General features: G+C 38.1%; 1 protein-coding gene across 3 annotated transcripts in view; it reads right to left on the reverse strand.

Annotated features, from left to right (window-relative positions):
• MBNL3 (muscleblind like splicing regulator 3) overlaps positions 1 to 21,057 on the reverse strand; it is a gene marked incomplete at both ends in the record, with an annotated part of 62,501 nt that overhangs the window by 21,155 nt on the left and 20,289 nt on the right. For all 3 annotated transcript variants that reach the window (XM_082681294.1, XM_082681295.1, XM_082681293.1), the window contains one exon: positions 3,919 to 4,083. In XM_082681294.1, coding sequence (XP_082537420.1) covers positions 3,919 to 4,083 — 165 coding nt within the window. The remainder of the gene's footprint in view (positions 1 to 3,918; positions 4,084 to 21,057) is intronic.

Below are 21,057 nucleotides of genomic sequence, written 5' to 3' on the forward strand. Positions count from 1 at the left end.
GCATAGAGTAATATAATATCTTAGAGGTCCTATTTAATTAAAGAAGAAAAACGTTCAAAACACGGGAGCCTAAAAATACTGAAATTATTCACTAATTAGTATATCTCCCTTCCTCTTATCTACTGCAACTTCCTATTTTTCCCCATTTGGTCCTGAAGTGTTACATCACCTTCATTCCTTACTATATTAATGTCAGACAGACATATAAGCTTGTTTCTGAGAAATATATTTGGTAAATAGAATTGTAAAAATGATGCAAAAAGGTGGGGAGGGTCCAGACAGACATGAGATGATTCTATCTGTGATAAAGAAAAAGACTGAAGTCCCGTGTTTATAGCCTCTGTGGTTTGGAACACCATGACTTGGCCACAGGAATGCAAGTCATGAAAAGCATACAGCAGACCGGAGGACTTGGCACACCGTGATGGATGATCCAGTAATCTCTGTATGAATCATCAGGTGAATACACCCGACTGGGTCAAGTTTACCTGTGTGTAAAGAACTGGTTCTACGTGAATCATCACATTCAAACAGAGAAGCAAAAGGAATTTACTAGATATAGACAGGTCTAGATTATACAAAATGTCTGAGCCAAAAATATTTTTAATAGCCTTCTAACATCATATCCACCTTTTACATGCATATATTACATCCAGCAGTGAGAATCCTTCCTTGGAAATTTCTTTCTGTAATGAAGATTCCAAGTTGTGAAAAGACCTGAAATTTTGAAACATTAGCTTTGCTTGAGAGTTGGAATCCAATGTGTCTGCTTGCCCTAAAATTCTTCTCCAGTGCTCGTGTCTGCCTCTTAATTATGCCAAGGGGAGTTCTTAATTGTACAATTTTTTGCTGTGAACATCAGCAACTATCTCTCTTAAACTGCACTGAAAAATATTAGGGAGTCACACCCTTTGCCTCACTTGCTAAACTTCCTCAATAAAGCTAACAAGAGCTTTCTGAGGTGGAATTTTATACGTGCAAATGTCAATTTAGACCTGTTAGATACAGTGAACAAACTTGCCTGCTACAGCAAGCATTCTACCCGAATTGACTAGGTGTGGCTTTTATTCATTGTTCAGTCACACTGAACAGAATCTGTTCTCTAGCTACATTTAGGTTGACGTTCCCTTTATCTGGGGGCTTATAATAAGCAAAACAGACTCGATTTTCCAAAAGCAGATGTGCTCTTCTGTTATCCTAGAAACAGATCAAAGTGTGCTTTGTGGGAAGACCTGAGGTTCAAGGCAGTGATACCAAATGGGTCTTAATATGCAGCCAGACAAACAGCAGGACTGGAAATTTAAACAAAAGCTTGAATATTTTAGAGAAAAGAATCAGATGATCAGGGCGGGAGGGGGGTGCGGTTAGAAGGGATAGAGAGTTGTTTGGGGAGAGTAGGTACCAAGGAAATGAAGTAAAATTATACATTGCTTCCATAGTAAAATCAAGATCCATAATAAAGAACAGTTCTTTCAAGTCAGACTGGTAAATGTCACTTAAAATTGCTCACACTAGCTCAATTACAACATGCCCACAAGGCAGCTTTCTAGACCACAAGAGAAGATCATATCAAACATCTCGAGGTTAGCTTTTTGTACACATAGTAACTACAGAAATCAATCTTTTATCAGTTTATCACATCACAACAGCTACTGTTAAATAATCTACAAGGCAGAAAAGCAATTTCCAATTGTTCCCTGGGGTCTTCTAAGCAATGTCTTGTGTCTTGTGATATGCTATAAAATAAATTGTATTCCTGTGAGTCATATCAGTCATATTCTGCAGCCTGAAATTGCCCTCATTGAAGAAAAAAGGGAAATGTATTCTGTTATAGAAAGCATGGAGGATCAAATTAGAAAGCACAAGAGGCTGAAAAACTCAATGAATCTCTCACTGGACTCTAAAAAGCCACTCCCTAATCAATAATGCATGAAGGGTTGAGACTTGGCATGGAGATACTTGACTGGAGGCTGAAGGGAAGATGAATAGTCTGCCTTCTGTCTTTACCCCTATTTTACCCCAGGCCCTTGCTCTATGATTCCCTGAAATAGGGTAGTTGACTGATGTCCCTTGACCTGTGAAAAAATATATGCTCCAGCTGTATAGGAAATGCTGGGCTCAGGTGTGTGATAAAATCTGGCTCCTATTCTTTGCTCAGTCTGAAATTGGGACATCCCACAAGAGGCCAAGAGGAGTAATGGTGGGTTAAAGGCTCCCTTGCTTTATTCCCCATCTACTCACATTTTCTGGACTCACCAAGCATATTCATTTCTCTGTGGCTTTGTTCATACTATTCTCAGTATCTAGAACACTTTCTCTTCCTTATCCCTTCAGGAGTAAGGACAAACTGAAATACTTCAGTGTTTGAAAGCTAAGGACAGAGTTTGAAGGAGTTCAACCATGTAAAGTATTACTAAAGATCAAAGGGGAACTCCAGGGAGCTCACTGGTGACCTTCTGGGAACGAATTTATCAATGTAATTAATCAGCACTGAATTCCAAGGCAAATGTTTTTGGCAAATGAATAGCGTAAAACATGAAATCTATTTATGCTACTTAAAATTTTCTAGACATTCTGGAAAGAGTATCATGGTACAGAATTTTAGTGACTTGTCAATGCCTCAAGCACCTGTTTTTTGCATTATCTATAAAGATGTACCAATTAAGGAGTAGCCTATCTATACAGATGTCCTTGAATTCTGAGAAACAACTTTCTAATGAGATACACTTTGCTGAGAGCAGATTGACCTATTCCCACATTTTTGTTGCATCTAAATACTATATACATCTTTCAGTTTTCAGTGTGTTCATTATATAGTCACCAATGAAGTGGGTTACAGAAAAGAAAACATAAGCCTTTCAAATTAGTATCCGGATAATGGTTAAAAGGAAACAGGCCAGCTGGAATTAGAATGAGACACCACGGAACTAAATTTGAGACCTGGAAGAACTCAGTAGACAGGGACAGTTTTCAATTCCCCCTTAAAACTCTAAGACCAAACTACAACTTTATATTTTAAGGTATCAGGACAAGATGAATTCTCCGTAGGACAAAATTACTTTTTAGGTGATCCATTTAAACTCACTGATCCACACAAATACTAGACATTGGTCTAGAATGACGCCAAAATATTATTAATTTCAGCAAAGGGAAACTGTGGCTAGATTAAGTTAAAACCGCCATCAACTACCTGGCCAGTATTCCTCAAGACTGTCAAGGTCATGGGAAACAGGGAAAGACTGAGAAATGGTCACAGACCAGAGGAGAGAGGGGAGACAGGATTCAAATAAATGCACTGTGGTGTCCTGGATTGGACACTGGAACAGAAGGGGTACACTAATGGAAAATCTGGTGAAGTCTGAATAAAGTCTGGAGTTCAGTTAATAGTAATGTGTAAATGTCAGTTCCTTAGTTTTGACAAATATACCATGGAAATATAAGATATTAACAGTGGGGGAAACCAGGTGAGGGGTAATATGGGAACTCTCTGTACTATGTTTGCAACTTTTCTTTAAATCTAAAATTATTTTAAAATAAAAAGTCTATTAAAAAGTCACAACAAAACTACCATCAGAGAGCAAGGAAATTTGTTTGAATTAATATCCTAAAATTAAAAGGGTTATATGTAATAATAATCAAACCTCTTCCTCCTCTTAAAATGTCCCTGCTCCTTTATTAATATTCTTCTATAAACTACATTCATGGTTCCTGCAACCCAGGTTTTAAATCCAACGCACCTGATTGCTCCCTTCATGTGCACAGCAGCTTTGTAGTGTCAATTACCTATCAGCCTGCATCCTCAATACTTTGGTGACTAACTTCCCAAAGGCCCTGCAAGGTTATTCCAATGTAGATATATATCCTTAAAAAATAAAAGACATACATATGCAATTTTGAAAAAGCAGCACTGTGACTTACAAGTGATGGCATTTGACCATTTTGGAGCATAAACTGCATCTGCTGGGCAAACATGGCTGCAGCAGTCTTTTGTTGAATCAGATTGTTCCGTCCATTAATTTCCAGCTGCGTTTTTAAATGCGGAGGAGGGTGAAGGTACTTGCAGTTCTCTCTAGCACACCGACCCTGAAAATGAAGGATTAGATGAATTTACATTAATATTTCTAAAAATCTGGTGTGGCTAAGAAAATAAGAAAAGTTTATTAATCTCTTAGCATATGTGATGTACTTATGTATATGTCATAAGTACTTTACTTGAATGAATGCATTCAGTCTTCATACAAGGCTGCTAAGACTGATACTCTCATAATCTTCATCTTCCAGGTGAGGAAACTGAGACTGAGAGAAGCTTGCACAGCTAACATGTGACAAAACCAGAACTAAAACCCAGTTAGTCTAGTCTGATTCCAGAACTTATTCTCTTAGCCACTTTGCTCTGCTCTACTTTGATACGCATCAACTTATGTTTAAAATATAAAACATTAGGAATAGTGTATCATCATAACATTACAGATTTATATAAAAATTTCCCAACATGAGACATCATGCATGTTAAATATGATTTAGGGTGTGTATCTACATATACAATCAGGAAAACTGAGGGAAAATGTTACATATATACACATAAATGTATCTTAAAACTTTTAGATCCATTATTCTGGACAATTTTGGCTCTCAAGTTTTTTCCTGAATCCATACAATGTGAGAAACATCCTGAAATCCACTGATATTTTGTTAATCAAAGAATAAATCTCTACCTTGGGGCTATGCTGTTCTGTAGATTCCGGAGGCACTGGCCCTGGATCACTTGGATAATTGAGACCAAAGTGTACTTGGGAGTGTCTGGTATTCGAATGTTTTATGGATGGTTTAAGCACTTCCAGACAGGATCATATGTCAGTCCTGTGGAACCAAACATGCGTTTGGTATTACCTAAATGCTGATATGGCTGATAATTATGGTGTTGACTATGTGGTAGCAAAGGATGTCACTGAACAGGTATTTATCACATTCTCAAATGTGACCTGTTGTGTTTGTTTAACTCTTGAGCACTGGGCAAAGCAGCTAATGATTCTCTCATTTGGATTACTAGGTCTGCCATAATCCTTTTAAGATAAGCACAACTGCAAGCCATTCTTTTTCCCACAGTTGCTAAGATCCTTCATAGTGCGTGAGCTTACTGGAGGGAGGGGTGGGAAAAAAAGGCAACTTTTTTTTGAACCCAAGAGCGCAAGTTGCTAGGCCACCCGAATTCCCAGGAGAAAGTCAGTTAGTTCATCAAGTGTTTTCAACACATGCTACGAATTTTCCCTATTTATGATGCCTTAACGGATTATGTAATCACTTCTCCATATTTAGTTATCTTGTTATCCAAGCATTCCTATAATTTCACTGAGAATCAAGGTGTGTCCTTCAAAATTTTAGAGAGTTACCTATAAAGCAAAACCAGATGCACTGCAACTGCTCTTTTAAATATCAGATCAGTGGGACGAGGTGGCTCTTTTATTTTATCTCCCCTGGCAGGAAGCTGAGTATAACTTAAAACATAGCTTGAGAAGTCAAGGAAGCCACTATTGTTTTCCGTCAGGCTTGTCCTGTTGTTTCTCAGTTTGATCAAATTTTTAATCAAATTATTTATAAAATCAAATAATACCCTAGTTTCAATGTGTTTTTATATTTCTCTGGAAATCCTGGAAAAGGAAGAATTTCTTGGTAGTAAGAGTTGAGGGTGGTATGAACCCAGTCTTCCTGAACTCATTAAGTAGCCTAGGAAACAGCTACATAATTTTAGTACATATAAGGACTATAAGGAAATCCTTATATGGGCTAAAAATTGCGGTAATGGAGGGTTCCCCCCAGTAATGTCCCCCCTAAGAGAAAACATAAGCTTCTTTTTTTTGTTTGTTTTTTGCGTTACGCGGGCCTCTCACTGTTGTGGCCTCTCCCGTTGCGGAGCACAGGCTCCGGACGCACAGGCTCAGCGGCCATGGCTCATGGGCCCAGCCGCTCCGCGGCACGTGGGATCTTCCCGGACCGGGGCACGAACCCGTGTCCCCTGCATCGGCAGGCAGACTCTCAACCACTGTGCCACCAGGGAAGCCCCATAAGCTTCTTTTTACACCTACTACAACCTGCATCAAAGCAAAGATAGTCACAAGGATTTTAGTTCCCAGATTCTCCACCCTCTACCCAGTATAACTGGGATTATCTGGTTCAGAATTAACAGCTCAGGGGAAGTAGTGACACTTGGTGGCTTCCAGGGCCAAGCATGGTAGTTTATACTTCCGGGGTTTCTCTTTTCCTCCCACACCCTAACATTAAAGATTTCCCCAAGGTACAGTCCTAAATCCTCTGCTCTCCTCCTTAATCTCTTTCCCCTGGAGAAATGAAGTGCTGGTAAAATTTCATCTCTCACTGCAATTGCTCAGATCTTAAATCTCTATCTCTACCTCTGACCCCTCTTCTGAATTTCAGGTCTTTTTTATCACTACCTGCAGCTGCATTTGGAAATCCTGCCCCCTAACCAGGTCTAAGCAACTTAGTCCTGACCTTCCTTCTCCTTAGACTATCTTTCCTCTTGCTGCCTACTAGCATTTAGGGCCATTGCTCCAATTCCCAGGCTTTGGGACAGTTGCATAGCAGCCCTGAAAAAAGAAACCAGGCACCTGCTGAGCAGGATTGCCTTAGGATCACAAACCCACCTTGATAGCTTTCCCAGACAAGTGGCAAACACAACCATAAACATTTAAACAGAACACAATTTGTAACCCACTCCCTGCGCCCCCAAAATTAGATGAGGACTCTCTCTTACATTCAGGAATTCCAAACAATAGATCAGTTAAAAAACAAAGGAAAAGGAATACCTTAAGATTTTTGCCATTTGTTACAGTTTAGAGTTTTAACGTCATTTACACTGAATGTCATCAGAGAGGAGAGGAGAATGGGAGGGAGTGAGACAACATGGTGTATTTGGCACATTTCCTGCCGATCTACAGGTAAAGAATTGCTACCTGCCTTTGTGCTGCTATGTTACTGTCCTTTATATATAATAACTTTTCTTAAGCTGTTATGTTTGTGCTGCTATGTTACTGTCCTTTATATATAATAACTTTTCTTAAGCTGTTATGTTTGTGCTGCTATGTTACTGTCCTTTATATATAATAACTTTTCTTAAGCTGTTATGTTTGTGCTGCTATGTTACTGTCCTTTATATATAATAACTTTTCTTAAGCGTTTTCTTGGGAAACTAATGACATTTTTACAAATCAAAAATGGTACACAGAAATAGAAAAAAAATTACACTTTAAAAATTACATCAAGTTAGGCTCTAAAACTAAAGTATGGAATATGAGGCAGCATAAGATTTTAAAAAACTTATTCATCTTAGTTATGAGATTTTACTTGATTTATAAAGCATTCTCTTCTGAATGACAGAATCCATCATTTAATTCTATAACAATGCAAATGCACAGAAACACTACCTTACCAGAGACTGCTTCTTATGTTAAAGAAAGCTTATAAAGAAAAAAAAACAACCTGCATTTTCTATCCAAACAATAGATGAGAACAAATAATTTAACATCAACGTTATCTGTGGAACACAATATTTCAAAAGAAAGCCAAGCCCCTCAAGTTTTTTCAAAACGACTTTAGGACTCAGGATAATATATTTATATGCACAACACTTGGTGATAACAAATCTCCCCTGTATTAATTCTTCAAGGTGCCCAAACTTAATTACAGGCCAAAATACTTTCATTGGAGCTGAGGAGAGGGTGGCGAACTTTGCTCTTGACGTTTGCTAACATTTGCTTTTAGTCCTTGGAGGGGATTAAGGCTTTGGTAAGCAAGTATGAATGGGATGGGGTGGAGGCTGAGGAGGGATCTGCCCAGCACAGTATGTAATCACTTATTGTTTTTGTCCTTTGGAAAACCAGAGACTATGGAGTAGAAAGGTTCCAATGTTTTCCTGAGGCCAGCTAAGCACTCTTGAATGGGCCACAAGACTCCCTATCACATCAGGTCTATAACAGCCCAGAAACCATCTTGCGCTGAAAAAAAATCACCCATTGTGTTTCCTAAGCCAAGTCAATGTTGTCCAAGCCCTCCTTCTAGAGCCACAGGTTCAGAGTTGCCATGTGCTCAGTGCAAAGTAGGACACCATGTCATAAACGACTCTAAATGTCGTACCTGTGAAAATTGCCATCCACTGGTAGAGCTGGCTCTATCCTAAAAACAGCAGCTAAGGCTGGTCAAGATGTGTAAACCTCTCTCCCTCCCCTCCACAGACACACAAAATTAAAGCATTGAAGAGATTAGAGTGCAAGCTCATTTAGGCTTGCCTCAATTTCACTCCTTTTCCATTTCCTTTGGCCTCATTGGGTTTTTCACTGTGATACGGAGTCAAGAAAATAGCAAGGTGATTCAATGGGAAAGTGATTCTCTGCTGAAATAAGCACTAGTATATCTATGAAGCTTCCCTCTCCCCTTTCCCATCTACTCTCTTTGAAAAAGCACCCGAAAAGCAGCAGGGGAATAAATGACCAATGAAATTTCTGAAATACATCAAAAAGTTGATGACAGACAAAGGAAAAAGTTGCAGAGCATTCATAAAACCTCCCAAATTCAATCTATTTCCTTTTTCCTACCTTCAGGCTTTTCAGAAATGAGCACAAAGAGTACTTGAGTGAAAGAGAAAAGTAGCATTGTAGAGATTCAAATCCCACCCAAGTCTTGGGAGTTATGAGAGTGAGAGTCTGTCAGAGACAAGACTTCCCGGGCACTTGGTGGTAGAAACCCCCTGTGAAGTGTACTTTTTTATGTTCATGAGAGAAAGCTCTACCATCCATCAGAATAAGAAAAGGACCCCAGGAAGCTGAAAATTACCCTTTGTCAATCACCAGTATATTAACAGGAACAGCTGTTTGCAGAATGACTTGCTTCTTCAAATACATTAGGAATTATGGGGGGAAAAAGCTCTCAAATACAGTGGTAACTGGATTACTTTTTCAAAGACATCTCACTGCTCTGCTAGACTATCAAGAGTTAAAAGTTAAATGTTAAATAAAGGCAATGAAGAGATGATTTGATTTCTATGAAAAAAGTTATTTCATTTTAATGATCATGTGTTAAATGAAAAACCCTCTTGATTATACTGCCCCACTGAAACGTACTTACATATGCATAGACATGGCTTCTCAGAGGAAGTAACAGTAATTTTAGAATTACAAATGATACGTAGTAGGTTGCCTGGTTCCTACAACCATCACGGACCTATTAAGGGCTAGGAACAATCTGAAATGGCTAAAAGTGAGGCAACATGAACATAAACTGAGTGTTAGCCAGATATCAGTATAGTAAAGGCAAACTTCCCACTTTCTTCCTCTTAGAGTTCTGTCTTTATAAAAATGGATATCCTCCAGTATTGTACCATCTATGAATATTGACATATACGCACAAAAAGCATCCTTAAAATCTTGCATACAACTTTTAATTTAAATTTGGGATGCAGACAAAAAATCCTTTTAAAAAAGTCTTTTTTTTTTAACATCTTTATTGGGGTATAATTGCTTTACAATGGTGTGTTAGTTTCTGCTTTATAACAAAGTGAATCAGTTATACATATACATATGTTCCCATATCTCTTCCCTCTTGCGTCTCCCTCCCTCCCACCCTCCCTATCCCACCCCTCCAGGCTGTCACAAAGCACCGAGCCAATATCCCTGTGCCATGCGGCTGCTTCCCACTAGCTATCTACCTTACTACGTTTGTTAGTGTGTATATGTCCATGACTCTCTCTAAAAAAGTCTTTATTAAACCATTTCCTGAGTTTATTGAAGGCAAAATGAATGAGCCAGCCAAGCACTCCCCCACTGCAGTCAGCACTGCATCTCTGCTGCACTCTGCCTTCCTCTTTTTACATTTTATTGAAGTATAGTTGATTTACACTGTCATGTTAATTTCAGCTGTACAGCAAAGTGACTCAGTTATACATATGTATACATTCTTTTTCATACTCTTTTCCATTACGGTTTACCACAGGATATTGAATATAGCGCCTTGTGCTGTACAGCAGGACCTCGTTGTTTATCCATCCTACATATAGTTTGCATCTGCTAATCCCAAACTCATGAACTCTGCTTTCTTGACATCCCATATACACATATACAGGGCAATGACTTCGGTGCAAACCAGACACCAAGTCTGAATAGGTAAGAAGCTGGAAGGAGGGCAGAAGAATTTTCTCGCCTATCTGCCTCAAGAAATCTTGCAAGTGGTGACCTCCAAAAGATGAAGGGAGGAGTAGGCTCAACAATCACACCATTGTTCTCTGCAGCAGCCCGCTAAGATAACCTGATTACCAGAATCGGAACATTTAGGGCTGAACCGGATTTTAAGGAACATCTGTGCACTTTTATCTTACAGAGAAAGTGAAGGCCAAATTGATGAGATGGCTTGTCCTAATTAACAAGCAGCTCAGTAAGGACAGAAGCCAAGTTTGCAGACTCTCACTACCCAATATGGATTTTCACTTCAAATGACTCTTTCTCTGTAAAGATCTTCCTGAACCCCTCTCCCCACCCCACCCCCACTTCCCTCTCCCTCTCCCTCGTTTGTGTCTCCAGCTGCGTCTTGTACTCCCTTTTATCATAGCACTTATCACTGTGTACATTGATACATTGTTTGCATGCCTATCTCCCCATTCCACCTTGAGTTTGTCTAAAGGCAGGACTATATCTTACTCATCTTTGAACCTCCAGGTCTGTTTCTGTGCCTGGTGAATAGTGACCACTCCATAAAAGTTTGCTGAATGAATGAATAAACTTCGTGAGAATAATTTTATAGGGCATCACACTAAGTCGGCCTTAGAGGCCTAATTGCTTCTCTCGCCATTTCCTTTCCTAAGTTCTTTCTTCTTCCTCCAAGAAGAGAACAAGAGGCAACATATGACTGAGGCTGTTCCTGGTTTTCTGTTGCAAATGAACCGTTATTCTATTCAGGTCCAGAAAATAGCTACTTCGTAACAATTTTTTTTCTATGAATATATACTCTGGGGTGTGTGTGATCATCATGGCTGAAAAATCCTGGTAATTCAGTATAACTGAATCAGAAATGTTAGGAACCCATGAGGCACAGACACAAACCCTGGTCTAATTCCCAGGGGTCTGTGGTCACAAGAACCCCCAGGATATAGCGGCCCACAGAGCAGAATAAAGGAACCTGCAGCAGATTCACATTTAATCAGCACCTGGGCCTGCCCAAGGGGAGCACTGCATTTCTAGGGTCAGCTTAGAATAAACTGCCTTCTTCAACTGCTCCATCCCCACCCTGCATTTCTCTAACCAGCTGCAAGTCAAATTCCCTGAAGCCACTGAGACAAAGGTGGCTTCAGGATAATCACATGGAGTGGAGCCTTCTTGTGCATCTCTATTGCATATGCTGACTTCTTACAAGAAAAATGTTCCCGCTGTGCTTTAAGACCCATGTTCAGCTGCATTCACATTAAACATTTATTTTCAAATAATCATTAGCTTGAAAATTTTTTGAAGAACAAATAACACCAAAAATCATAGTTGCGGCCATAGTGAAACCAAGCCTGCCTCCCCAATACCCCAGATCTGCTTCCTGCCCACCCCCCAATTTTTCTCCTCTGGTCTAATCAAATACCTTCAACTGCTTGAGAAAAATATTAACTGGATATCTGTTCAATAATATGCTCCTCAGGAATGTATGATCTCTGTTTACAAAACAGCCAACCAGAATCAAATTAAAACCCAAAGACAATTGAAGCACACTGGTGCCGAGTTACCGAAAGTCAGAAGGCGTTTCCAATGCTAAGGATTCACGGACGCTGTCTTTAAAGTAGCTGATGGCTGCCAGTGTAAAATGTCATTAAAATACAGAAAAAAAGGAAAGAAAAAAAGAATGACATTGAATGTTACTCCAAGAAAACAAATACACAAAATCATGCAACTTCAAGAAGCTACTTACTACATAGGCTTTGTTACAAAACAACATAAAGGGGTCTCTCCCTTGGCCCTTAGGCAGTCAAATCTCTGGCTCCCAGGGTTCTCACGGCTTCCTTCTCCGGACACCCCATCCAGTCACTAACCACAGCGATTTGGAACCAGGACAAAAAGGATGCCGGCTGCTTGCACCCTTTCTTCCCAGCTAGGGCTTCTGCCTGGGATCCTATCTAGGGTTGCCAGATTTATCAAATGAAAACACAGGATTCCCAATCAAATTTGAATTTCAAATGAACAAGGACTAATTTTTTAGGATAAGTATGCCCCATACAAAATATTATACGGCAACCCTCTCCCTATCTATTCTCCACCCTTGTGAGTTGAGCTAAATAAAGTCAAATCCTCAAAAACCCATTTTCATCCCGTTACCTTAAGGTCATAAGCAGCCCCCTCTATGGAATCAGCCCAGGCTCTACTAGGCCTTCAGTTGCCCGGAGCAAAGCAGAAGGCACTCTCAGCCCCAGCTTACCTGACCAGCTGCAAGGAATTTAAGGAAGTTGACTGTTGGAGAAAGCAATTTTTTATCCCCTGGCTCCTCCCACCAAAAGCTTCGCACGTCTCCCTACCCAGTCAGCCAGTCCACTTTCCCAACCACCGTGGCGCAACTGTATATTCAAATGACTTTGATGCCTGCCTGCCGGAGCTCCTCCTTTAAACTGGGATGGGGGAGGGTGTGGTGAGTGACCACCATGCCGGAACTCCTGACTCTAAATTCATATACATTTTTGAACATATGAGTTATTACAGGAAGATGAGGCTCTTATGTTTTTAAGGTTTTTGTTAGTGGGGGGAGGGAGAGGAGGACAGGTTAACCTTAATTTCTTCAGTCCTGTCGGTGGTATTCTTAAATTCAAGCAAAAGTCATCCATTAAAGCCCAGGAAAACATCTGCTTAAGTATTATGTTTCCACATGCACACATAAGATCGATGCAGATACATATTCAAAACCTGCAAAAAATGGCATGAATAGCCATTATTTGCATAGATGTCTTTTTCAGTCAACCCTTGATTACTCATATTAAAAGAGAGGGAGATGTAGAGGGGCATGGTTAATTCTAATGAACAAAATAATATACTCAGCAAAAATGGCAATCCGTAACAGCCCTACATGACAGAACAGGTATATCACAAAAGTGGCAATGGTGAACATTTAGGAATCAGTTATTAGACACAATCCTGAATTTATTTTTTATTAAGATTGCAGTCTCCTTTGTTGGAATTATCAAAGAGTCAGAATTAGTAAGGTCAGAGAGAATGAAATTGTACTTCACTGGGGAAGCTTATATGTTATAGACAACATGTCATGGAAACATTAAAGCTGGAAAGGCTCTTAGAGATCCTTCAGTCTGTGTACCACAGACCACTATTCCCAAGAGAGGAGCCTCAGAAACTGAGCTTCCTGGTGAAATACTTGTAAGGAATGGTACCCTCTATTCCCCTCTTGGAGATTAACAGTCCACCGGAGCATACTAAAGGTTCCCCCTCACATGTCTTAGAGTAAAGAAACCTGCTGACTTCTGTTAACTGAAACACAGTTCAATCGCAGAAACCATGCCTCTTTTTTTTTTCCATAAAATACCTTTTAACATATTTCGTTAGAGAATCGTTATGAAAATACTGATTAAATTCAACTCCCTCCTACTAAAGCTCAAAGCAAGCCCCATGGCATACAGTGAACTCCAAGGAACTGGATCGTCCGTCGAAATGACATTGAACACTCCTGCCCATGCTCGATCTCTGCACAGCTAACAAGATGTAGATTTTCTCTATGATGGCTACAAAGAAAGATCCCACAGTCAGCTTCCCAGCGCTCCTTGCCAAAGTCATAAGTTCTGCCAGAGCTTTCCAAATGGCTGCCGGGCCTTTCTTCTTTTGTTTGAATGCTTCAGTCAGGTAACTTCTGAAATCACAACTTCAAGCCTTCTCTGTCTAACTGGCTTTCCTACACTGTGACTTCTATCCCTTGAAACCATGCCAGTTACCTTAGGTTTTCCATGACTTAAGGGTCTCAAGTGAGTTTTAACGGCACTAAAACTTGGGAAGTAGGAATGTATTTGGCAATCCCTCCAATTCCTAAGGGTCTTAGTTGTGCACTAAACTTAAACCTTGTGGTTTCCACCTGGCAAAGTTAAATTTCCTGTCTCCAAGCAAAAAGAAAATTTCAAAGAAGAATTAAATGTAGACAAATATCTTGCAAACTTAAGGGGAGTAAAAGGTGAGAAAGGCACTGATTATTGTTCAGATGTAAACAATTTATCTTTGCAACGCTCAGTATGCTGCTAAGAATAAATTAAATAATTACATCTCTAGAGCCAGCCATGTACCCCTCCACCCAGAGGTTATATAAAGGGCAGATACGGTTATTGATTTACCTCTGCATTTTTGAAATTAGAGGCACAGAGATAAAAATCAGTCCTTTTTTTTTTTTGCTAGACATAAGTTTTCTTTCAGATAAAGAAATTTAAAAGCATGATACCAAATGGTTGTTTACAGGGTCTTGCTAAATTCATAAGTAGAAATCATGTTTCAAACGCCGGAGCCAAATGTATCCACTTTAAAATACGCATTTTTCTCACAATCCTACCCAACTACCAAACTAATACCAAATATGCAATTTCCAAGCAGAAAGGTTTACTTGGTGACATGGACTGCATTAAAATGCTTTGAGGCATGGACTAGCTCTACATTTCGTTAATGATAAATATATTTTTATCACCAAAAGCCTTACTGAAACCTTTATGCTAACTTGTTATTAAAACTGTAGGCATTTTAGAGTATCAGACAAATCTCCAAAGAAAACTCCAAACTCCAAATGCACTGTGTATTTAAATAAAGTGGGTTTTTTTTTTTTAGTCAAGTGATTCTTTATTAGGCCAAGTTGCTGTTTGTTTCTGTTCTGACATAAAAGCAAGCAATTTATTGATATAAATTCTTTCTCTTTTAAAAATAAAGATCTATTCTGCCTGGCCTGATTATTTACCAAATATATTAAGTTTCATCCAAAATGTATTTCAGAGATATGAACAGAACTGACAATGCTCTAGATGAAACTACCGAGACTACTTTTTTAAAGAATATGTTTAAAAATGATCCTCTCTCAGTCTTAGTAAATATAGCAACCTTGTTAAACTCACCTTCTGCTTTCAGTGAGCAGTTAATATTTGATGATGATGAAACTGTTCCTGGTATTTAAAGAACTAAACAAGGCCATCCACAAACAATGTAACTAGAAATGGGGTTGTTTAAAGAAGATAGAATGATAAATGGAAGTTTTACATTTTAAAATAAATCAATCCCTCAACCATAAATGTCTCATATCTTTACAGAGAAGAAGTTGAAATATGACCCCTGCCAAAGAATGCCTATCTCCAAATCTAAAACAAAGTAAAGCAAAGGACAGCGAAAGTTAATTAGTTTTAAAAATCTATTAATTGTTCTCTGCAAGTCAGTTTAAGCAGCTAGAAGAGTTAGTGGGTGAACAGTGCACTTGTAAGGATGCAGTGTTTCTTAAAACCATAAACCCTCTATATTAAGCACAAGAAGGTTTCTAAGGTCTAGTCACTGCCTTTTAATTAGTGGAATCCTTATTCTGGTGAGGGGAAAAATAGGAAAAATAAAACAAATCCCTAGCTTCATTGTGCCTTCCCTGAAAATCAGAATAAAATTAGAAAACTTCAGAAAACATGTCTTTCTGGAAAAAAAAAGAGCCCAGTTTATATGTCTCTTATACAAGGTAAATCAAATTCTATTCTAGAAAAATATTTGATCAAGTGATAGAGAAATAAACTAGGCCATATAAAACATCGGTGTGCCAATATTTCACAGTTCTTTTTCTACTAAAGGTAACTGGAGCATTTAACCGTTTTTGTTTTGTTTCATGTTTTACAGACTCTAGTATATAAGGTCAAATGACCCTTCAGATGTGAACTAATTCTGACCATTTATGAGTGGGCTACAGAATAACTGTATCTACAGGTTTAGCTCATGTAACTTGGCATGAGATGACTGTTGACACACATTTAGAGACCACGTTGAGGCCCCTGTAAAATTATATTTTCCATTAATATCATGAAAGTAGTCATAATGACACAACTCATTTGAGGGAATTATTGAACGCTGTGGTCAGGTTTGCATTTTTTTTTCACATCATGACCACCTGAATAATAATAACAACTGACTTTATCGTAGGTATATTTACCATGTGCCAGACACTGTTCAAAGTGCTTTACGTGCATTACCTCATATAGTCTTCACAATATAACCCTAGGAAGTCAGTGTTTTACTGAAGAACTGAGGCACAGAGATGTGAAGAAACACGCTCAAGGTAACAGAACAAATGTCGCAGAGCTGTGATTTGAACCCAGGTGGACTGAGTCTGCAGCTCACATTCCTAACCCGTACACTAATGCCTCACAACACCATGGTGTGTTAAACTGAGGAATGAGCTCGTTCAAATATTTCTAATGGTTGGGTCACTATTTTCCTTCTAAGATTATAATAAAGATTGCATACCAACTGGCCGTTAGGTATGTCTAGAAACTATTTAATAGATAAATGTATGCCAAGTGGGATGTTTTGTTAAGCACCTGGGGATCATAGGTGACTTGAAAACGAATAAGACAAGATAACTGAGTGTCCAATGTTTTTTACACCACATCCACCTGAATAACTTTACTGTGTATTTACCATGTGCTGGGCACTGTTCAAAGTGCTTTAAACGGATTATGAAGTCTTTCATCCTAACCAAAGCAGAACAATTAGTACATATATCTCATCTCTTAGCACAGCTTTTTAGCAAATGTCTACATGATAGAATTTTGCCAGTTGGTCTGGGAGAAGCAGTGTCCTGGAATCAGGAGTCGGGTTATAAGAGCTTAAGCACAAATGACCATGGCCTGACAAAAGTAACAGTCCTGCAAAACCCCATGGACATAGAGAACAGATGGAAGTGGGGCTCAATGAAAGGGTTGGTTGTGTGCCTTTTTGTGACTATTATTATTACCACTCTAAAAGAAGAATCTTAAAAAAAAAAAAAACACCACGGCAGTGCCATTTAGAAGCAGGTTTACTCAGACCATAAGTGTCTGGGTGCTGTAGGTTCAACACTATGACAAAGCAGAGAAAATCCCAAACGATGACAAAAGATCAACCTTATCACAAAGAAGTACAAAGTGTTCTTCTGAAGCATTTCATTCCACAAAGAACAGACAAATAAGGATTCACACACACCACACATACCATCTCACAAAAGACTACGCCACCAAAAGCTCAGTTTTAGTGGGGATTTGACTTAAATGACTAGAGAATGTATAAAAATATATAAACTTATACATGGGTGCATGTATAAAACACATGCACCCCATGTGCAACATGGGGTGATGATTTGTGGGCCTGGGAACTAGGATTTGACTTTTTCAGTGCTTCAACTCTGCCTGTGAGCAAGTTATGTTTATTTATTTTCTTTTCTATATTGTCAATTTATTTTTGATTAAGTAAACATTACTCACAAAATAAGACTAAAGACTTCAAATGCAAATCAACATGTAAATGCATCAGGTAAACATATAAACATGATGTAAACACATCAATTCTATTCACTCTAACTTAGCATTTAGGTTTTTCCACAGCTTTTAAAAGACAAAATATTCTAGGTATTTGCTGATGATGTAGTAGGGAACCTAGATCTTATATAAGTGACTAGACAATTGAACGTGTAGAATCCAAAAGGGTACTTATACTTTTAAAGACAATTTGATGGGGAAAATAATAATGATAAACAAATCCAAAGTTGAAATGAATCAGCTGTTTGGAATCAGGTTGCAGGCAGTTCATACTCTGACTTCTAACACATTTATTCTGAGACAAAGCAGGAACAAATCTAAATTTTTAATATGAATGCAGTATTTTACTAAATACGAATGCAGCATTTTATTAGGAAGAGGGCTAAACTGGGATTTAAGTGTCCTGGATTCTAATTACCTTTAGATCATGGCTAAATTATTTTCCAATTCTGTTAATCAGTTTTTCTAGGAATAATTCCCGCCCCTACATACTTCATAAGTACTTTGAAAGAATAAAGGGAACAAGTGAAATTTAGTATGCTTTGGAAGTAAAATCAGTAAAAAAAAAAAATATTTATTTTCTTTATTAGTTAGTTAGAACTAAAATTGTTGCTGTGAATTAAGTATAAAAAATTCAATAGATTACAAATTATGTTTTACCATTTTACCTCCCCACAGAAGATAATGCACTATTATATGAGGAATCCTTGATTTTGTGAGTAATATAAATTATCATGTGTCTAGAGAGGGAATTTATATACAATGTTAGAAAACCAAGGACACTTCTCTTCTTAGAACCAGATATTGTTACAGTTGCTGCTCCCACAACTCAGTAGTAATGGTAGGTGAAAGAGCAGAGGATAAAGAAGCAGATCCAAGCTTTAATCTTATCCTTGCAAATAACTGAAAAGAGAAAGGAATTATTGCTCCCTTTACAATTGGCAATAAGCCAGTGCCTACTTAGAAGACCAGTTTACCTAGTCAAGAGGCACTTCTCTACCATCACAAGCTTCTTACTTTAAGATCTCACATAATGAAAATTCACTTTAGAATCATAATGAATAAAACATTCAAAGTAATCTCTATCATATGAAAAACTTGGGAGCGTCACATTTTTTGGTTGGTACTTTTTATATTTTAATTTTGCCAAAACTGCTGTTATATTTTATTTATAACACATATTAAAAGGATATAAAGAAATCAAGGAAGTCATTTTTTTCCTGGTAAGTTAGGAGGATAAAGCAAAACAAGCTTTAGGCTATAAGAGAAGATGTTAATGGTGCTTAAAATACTAACAAGTAATTAATTATAGCAAAGGGATTTTGAATATTATTTATATAAGTTGGTAAAATAATAATGAATCTCATTATAAAACTGTTTCTAACTATTTGAACAGATTTTCATTTTTCTTATTTTTCATCTCAACAGGCCCAACTGCTTAGAAGCCAAGATTGACTCATATAAATGTGAAACATGTTGGAACATATATACTTATACACTGAATATTCTTATTGTACTGAAAATTATATTGAATATGTATTTCTATTGTAAAGAACTAATAATAAATATATATTATATACAAATATATATTATATATGTTATATACACATATAAGCCCTTTTTGTCCCCACACTTGCTGCATATAAAACTTTGAAAGTCCACTTGTGGCAGCTAGTAACACCTACAATAGACCTTTTGGGGTATAAAAAAAGTCACTAATCCTTCCAAAGGGTTACAAGAGACAAGTGATTAAAATAATCTTTTTCTTCTTGGTTTCACACATTTACACACCAATGTTATTCTTGTCCAGCTACCTGTGATGAGATGTTCAATGGGAAGTTTCTATGTGCTCCACAAAAATAGGGTTTCTGTGGTAAAAGAATTTTGAGAAATGTTGAGTGTAACAGAAGTAAACTGCTCTTTCGTGCAGTACGTCTCAGAGCCTTATCTCAGCTAATAAGCACTGTGGTGCTCCCTGGGGAGAGAAATATAATAAGTTTCCCAAAGATATATAAGTCTTCCAGAACAGATGTCATTTTCTTTCCACCAGATCTGAGTATAAACAATAAGCCAGAGTGCTGAGAATTCTGAAACTGAGAAACATTATCTTTAGTTGATACTCTCTTGGACTGTTAGGGTTTTCTCTAAACCAGTGGTCCTCAAACTTGAGTGTTCATCAGAATCACCAAGAAGGCTTTGTAAAACACAGACTGTCAGATTCACCTTCAAAGTTTCTGATTCAGCAGTCCTGGGTAGGGCCCAAGAATCTGCATTTCTAACAAGTACCCAGGTGAAGGTGGTGCTGCCAGTCAGCCAACAACACTTTCCCAACACTGTGGGAATGGCTGTCTTACGGAACAATAGATTTAGCTATTTACTAAGCATTTTCTTATGTCGCTAATAATCAGTTTCTAAAAGGTCATATAGACGGGGTTTTGATATCTTAATTCCACATCTCTGACCTCAGTAATGATGTTAGCAGTCGTATAAAAGAAGGCCAGTCCAGGTCACACAAAAAAAGGATTGGACCTCTCAAGATTCTATTCTACTATTCCTAGAAAACACATTCATTTTCTGTTTACAAAGTAGTGCTATTAGTTATAAAGGTAAGTATATAAGAGCTCTGTATTACAAGTTGCCTATGTTTGCTCTACAAATCTCCCCAGAGTGTTTTTCAAAATGTTTGCTACATACCCAAATTTAAGCAGATAAAGGATTTTCTAGTAAACGCTCCTCGGCTCTCTAATAAATTAATACCTTTACTCACTGCAGAAACCACACTCATTTGAAAGTACTACCTCTTCTCCTCACCCCCAAAAAAGGTATCTGGAAAAAAGACAAGCTCAAAGGAGGGAAATACTTTTCACATCAAATAAGCAAACAACCCAATGTTGACCACAGCATTTCAACATGGATAACCAAAAGGTGAAGTATTGATAGACTCCCAAACCTCAAAGCAAGCACCAAATACAAAGTTCATCCGTTGTACCCTGCAGTGATGCAGTAAGGAAACAGGACATCCCATACAACACTTTGTCCTTTTCATTGTGAAGAAAATAAATACCTGGCTAAGGAGTTCCAAGTATTTGTTATCATTTCCTTTCTGATTAAGAATAGTCTCAGCAGTACTCGGTTTACTTCTACCACTGGCAGCCTATTTAAATCTGAAGCCCCCAGTTTGCAATACCATAATGCTTGCAATACATTGGCACGTCTAAATGAAAAACACTCAAATAGCTTAATAAGCTGTAAATAAGAAATTCAGAAATAGAATTAGCCCCTTCCCTTGCCCTCTCACTAGGTATACAACTCCATTCTTCCACAAGGGCTTGGAAACAACTTACAGGAAAGACACACTTCCAAAAACACCATTATCATGGGCCTAAAGAGTAAGAGTGATATAATGGGGAAGGTGGTGATAATTACATCAAAAACTTCAAAAATCTAGATAAGGTTAATTGCTTCAGCTGGGCCCTAAATGTAGCTCTGCGCTTTCTGGCAACCACTGTAAA

Source organism: Grampus griseus (assembly GCF_964374135.1).
Source record: "Grampus griseus genome assembly, chromosome: X".
In the NCBI taxonomy this organism is placed as follows: Eukaryota; Metazoa; Chordata; class Mammalia; order Artiodactyla; family Delphinidae; genus Grampus; species Grampus griseus.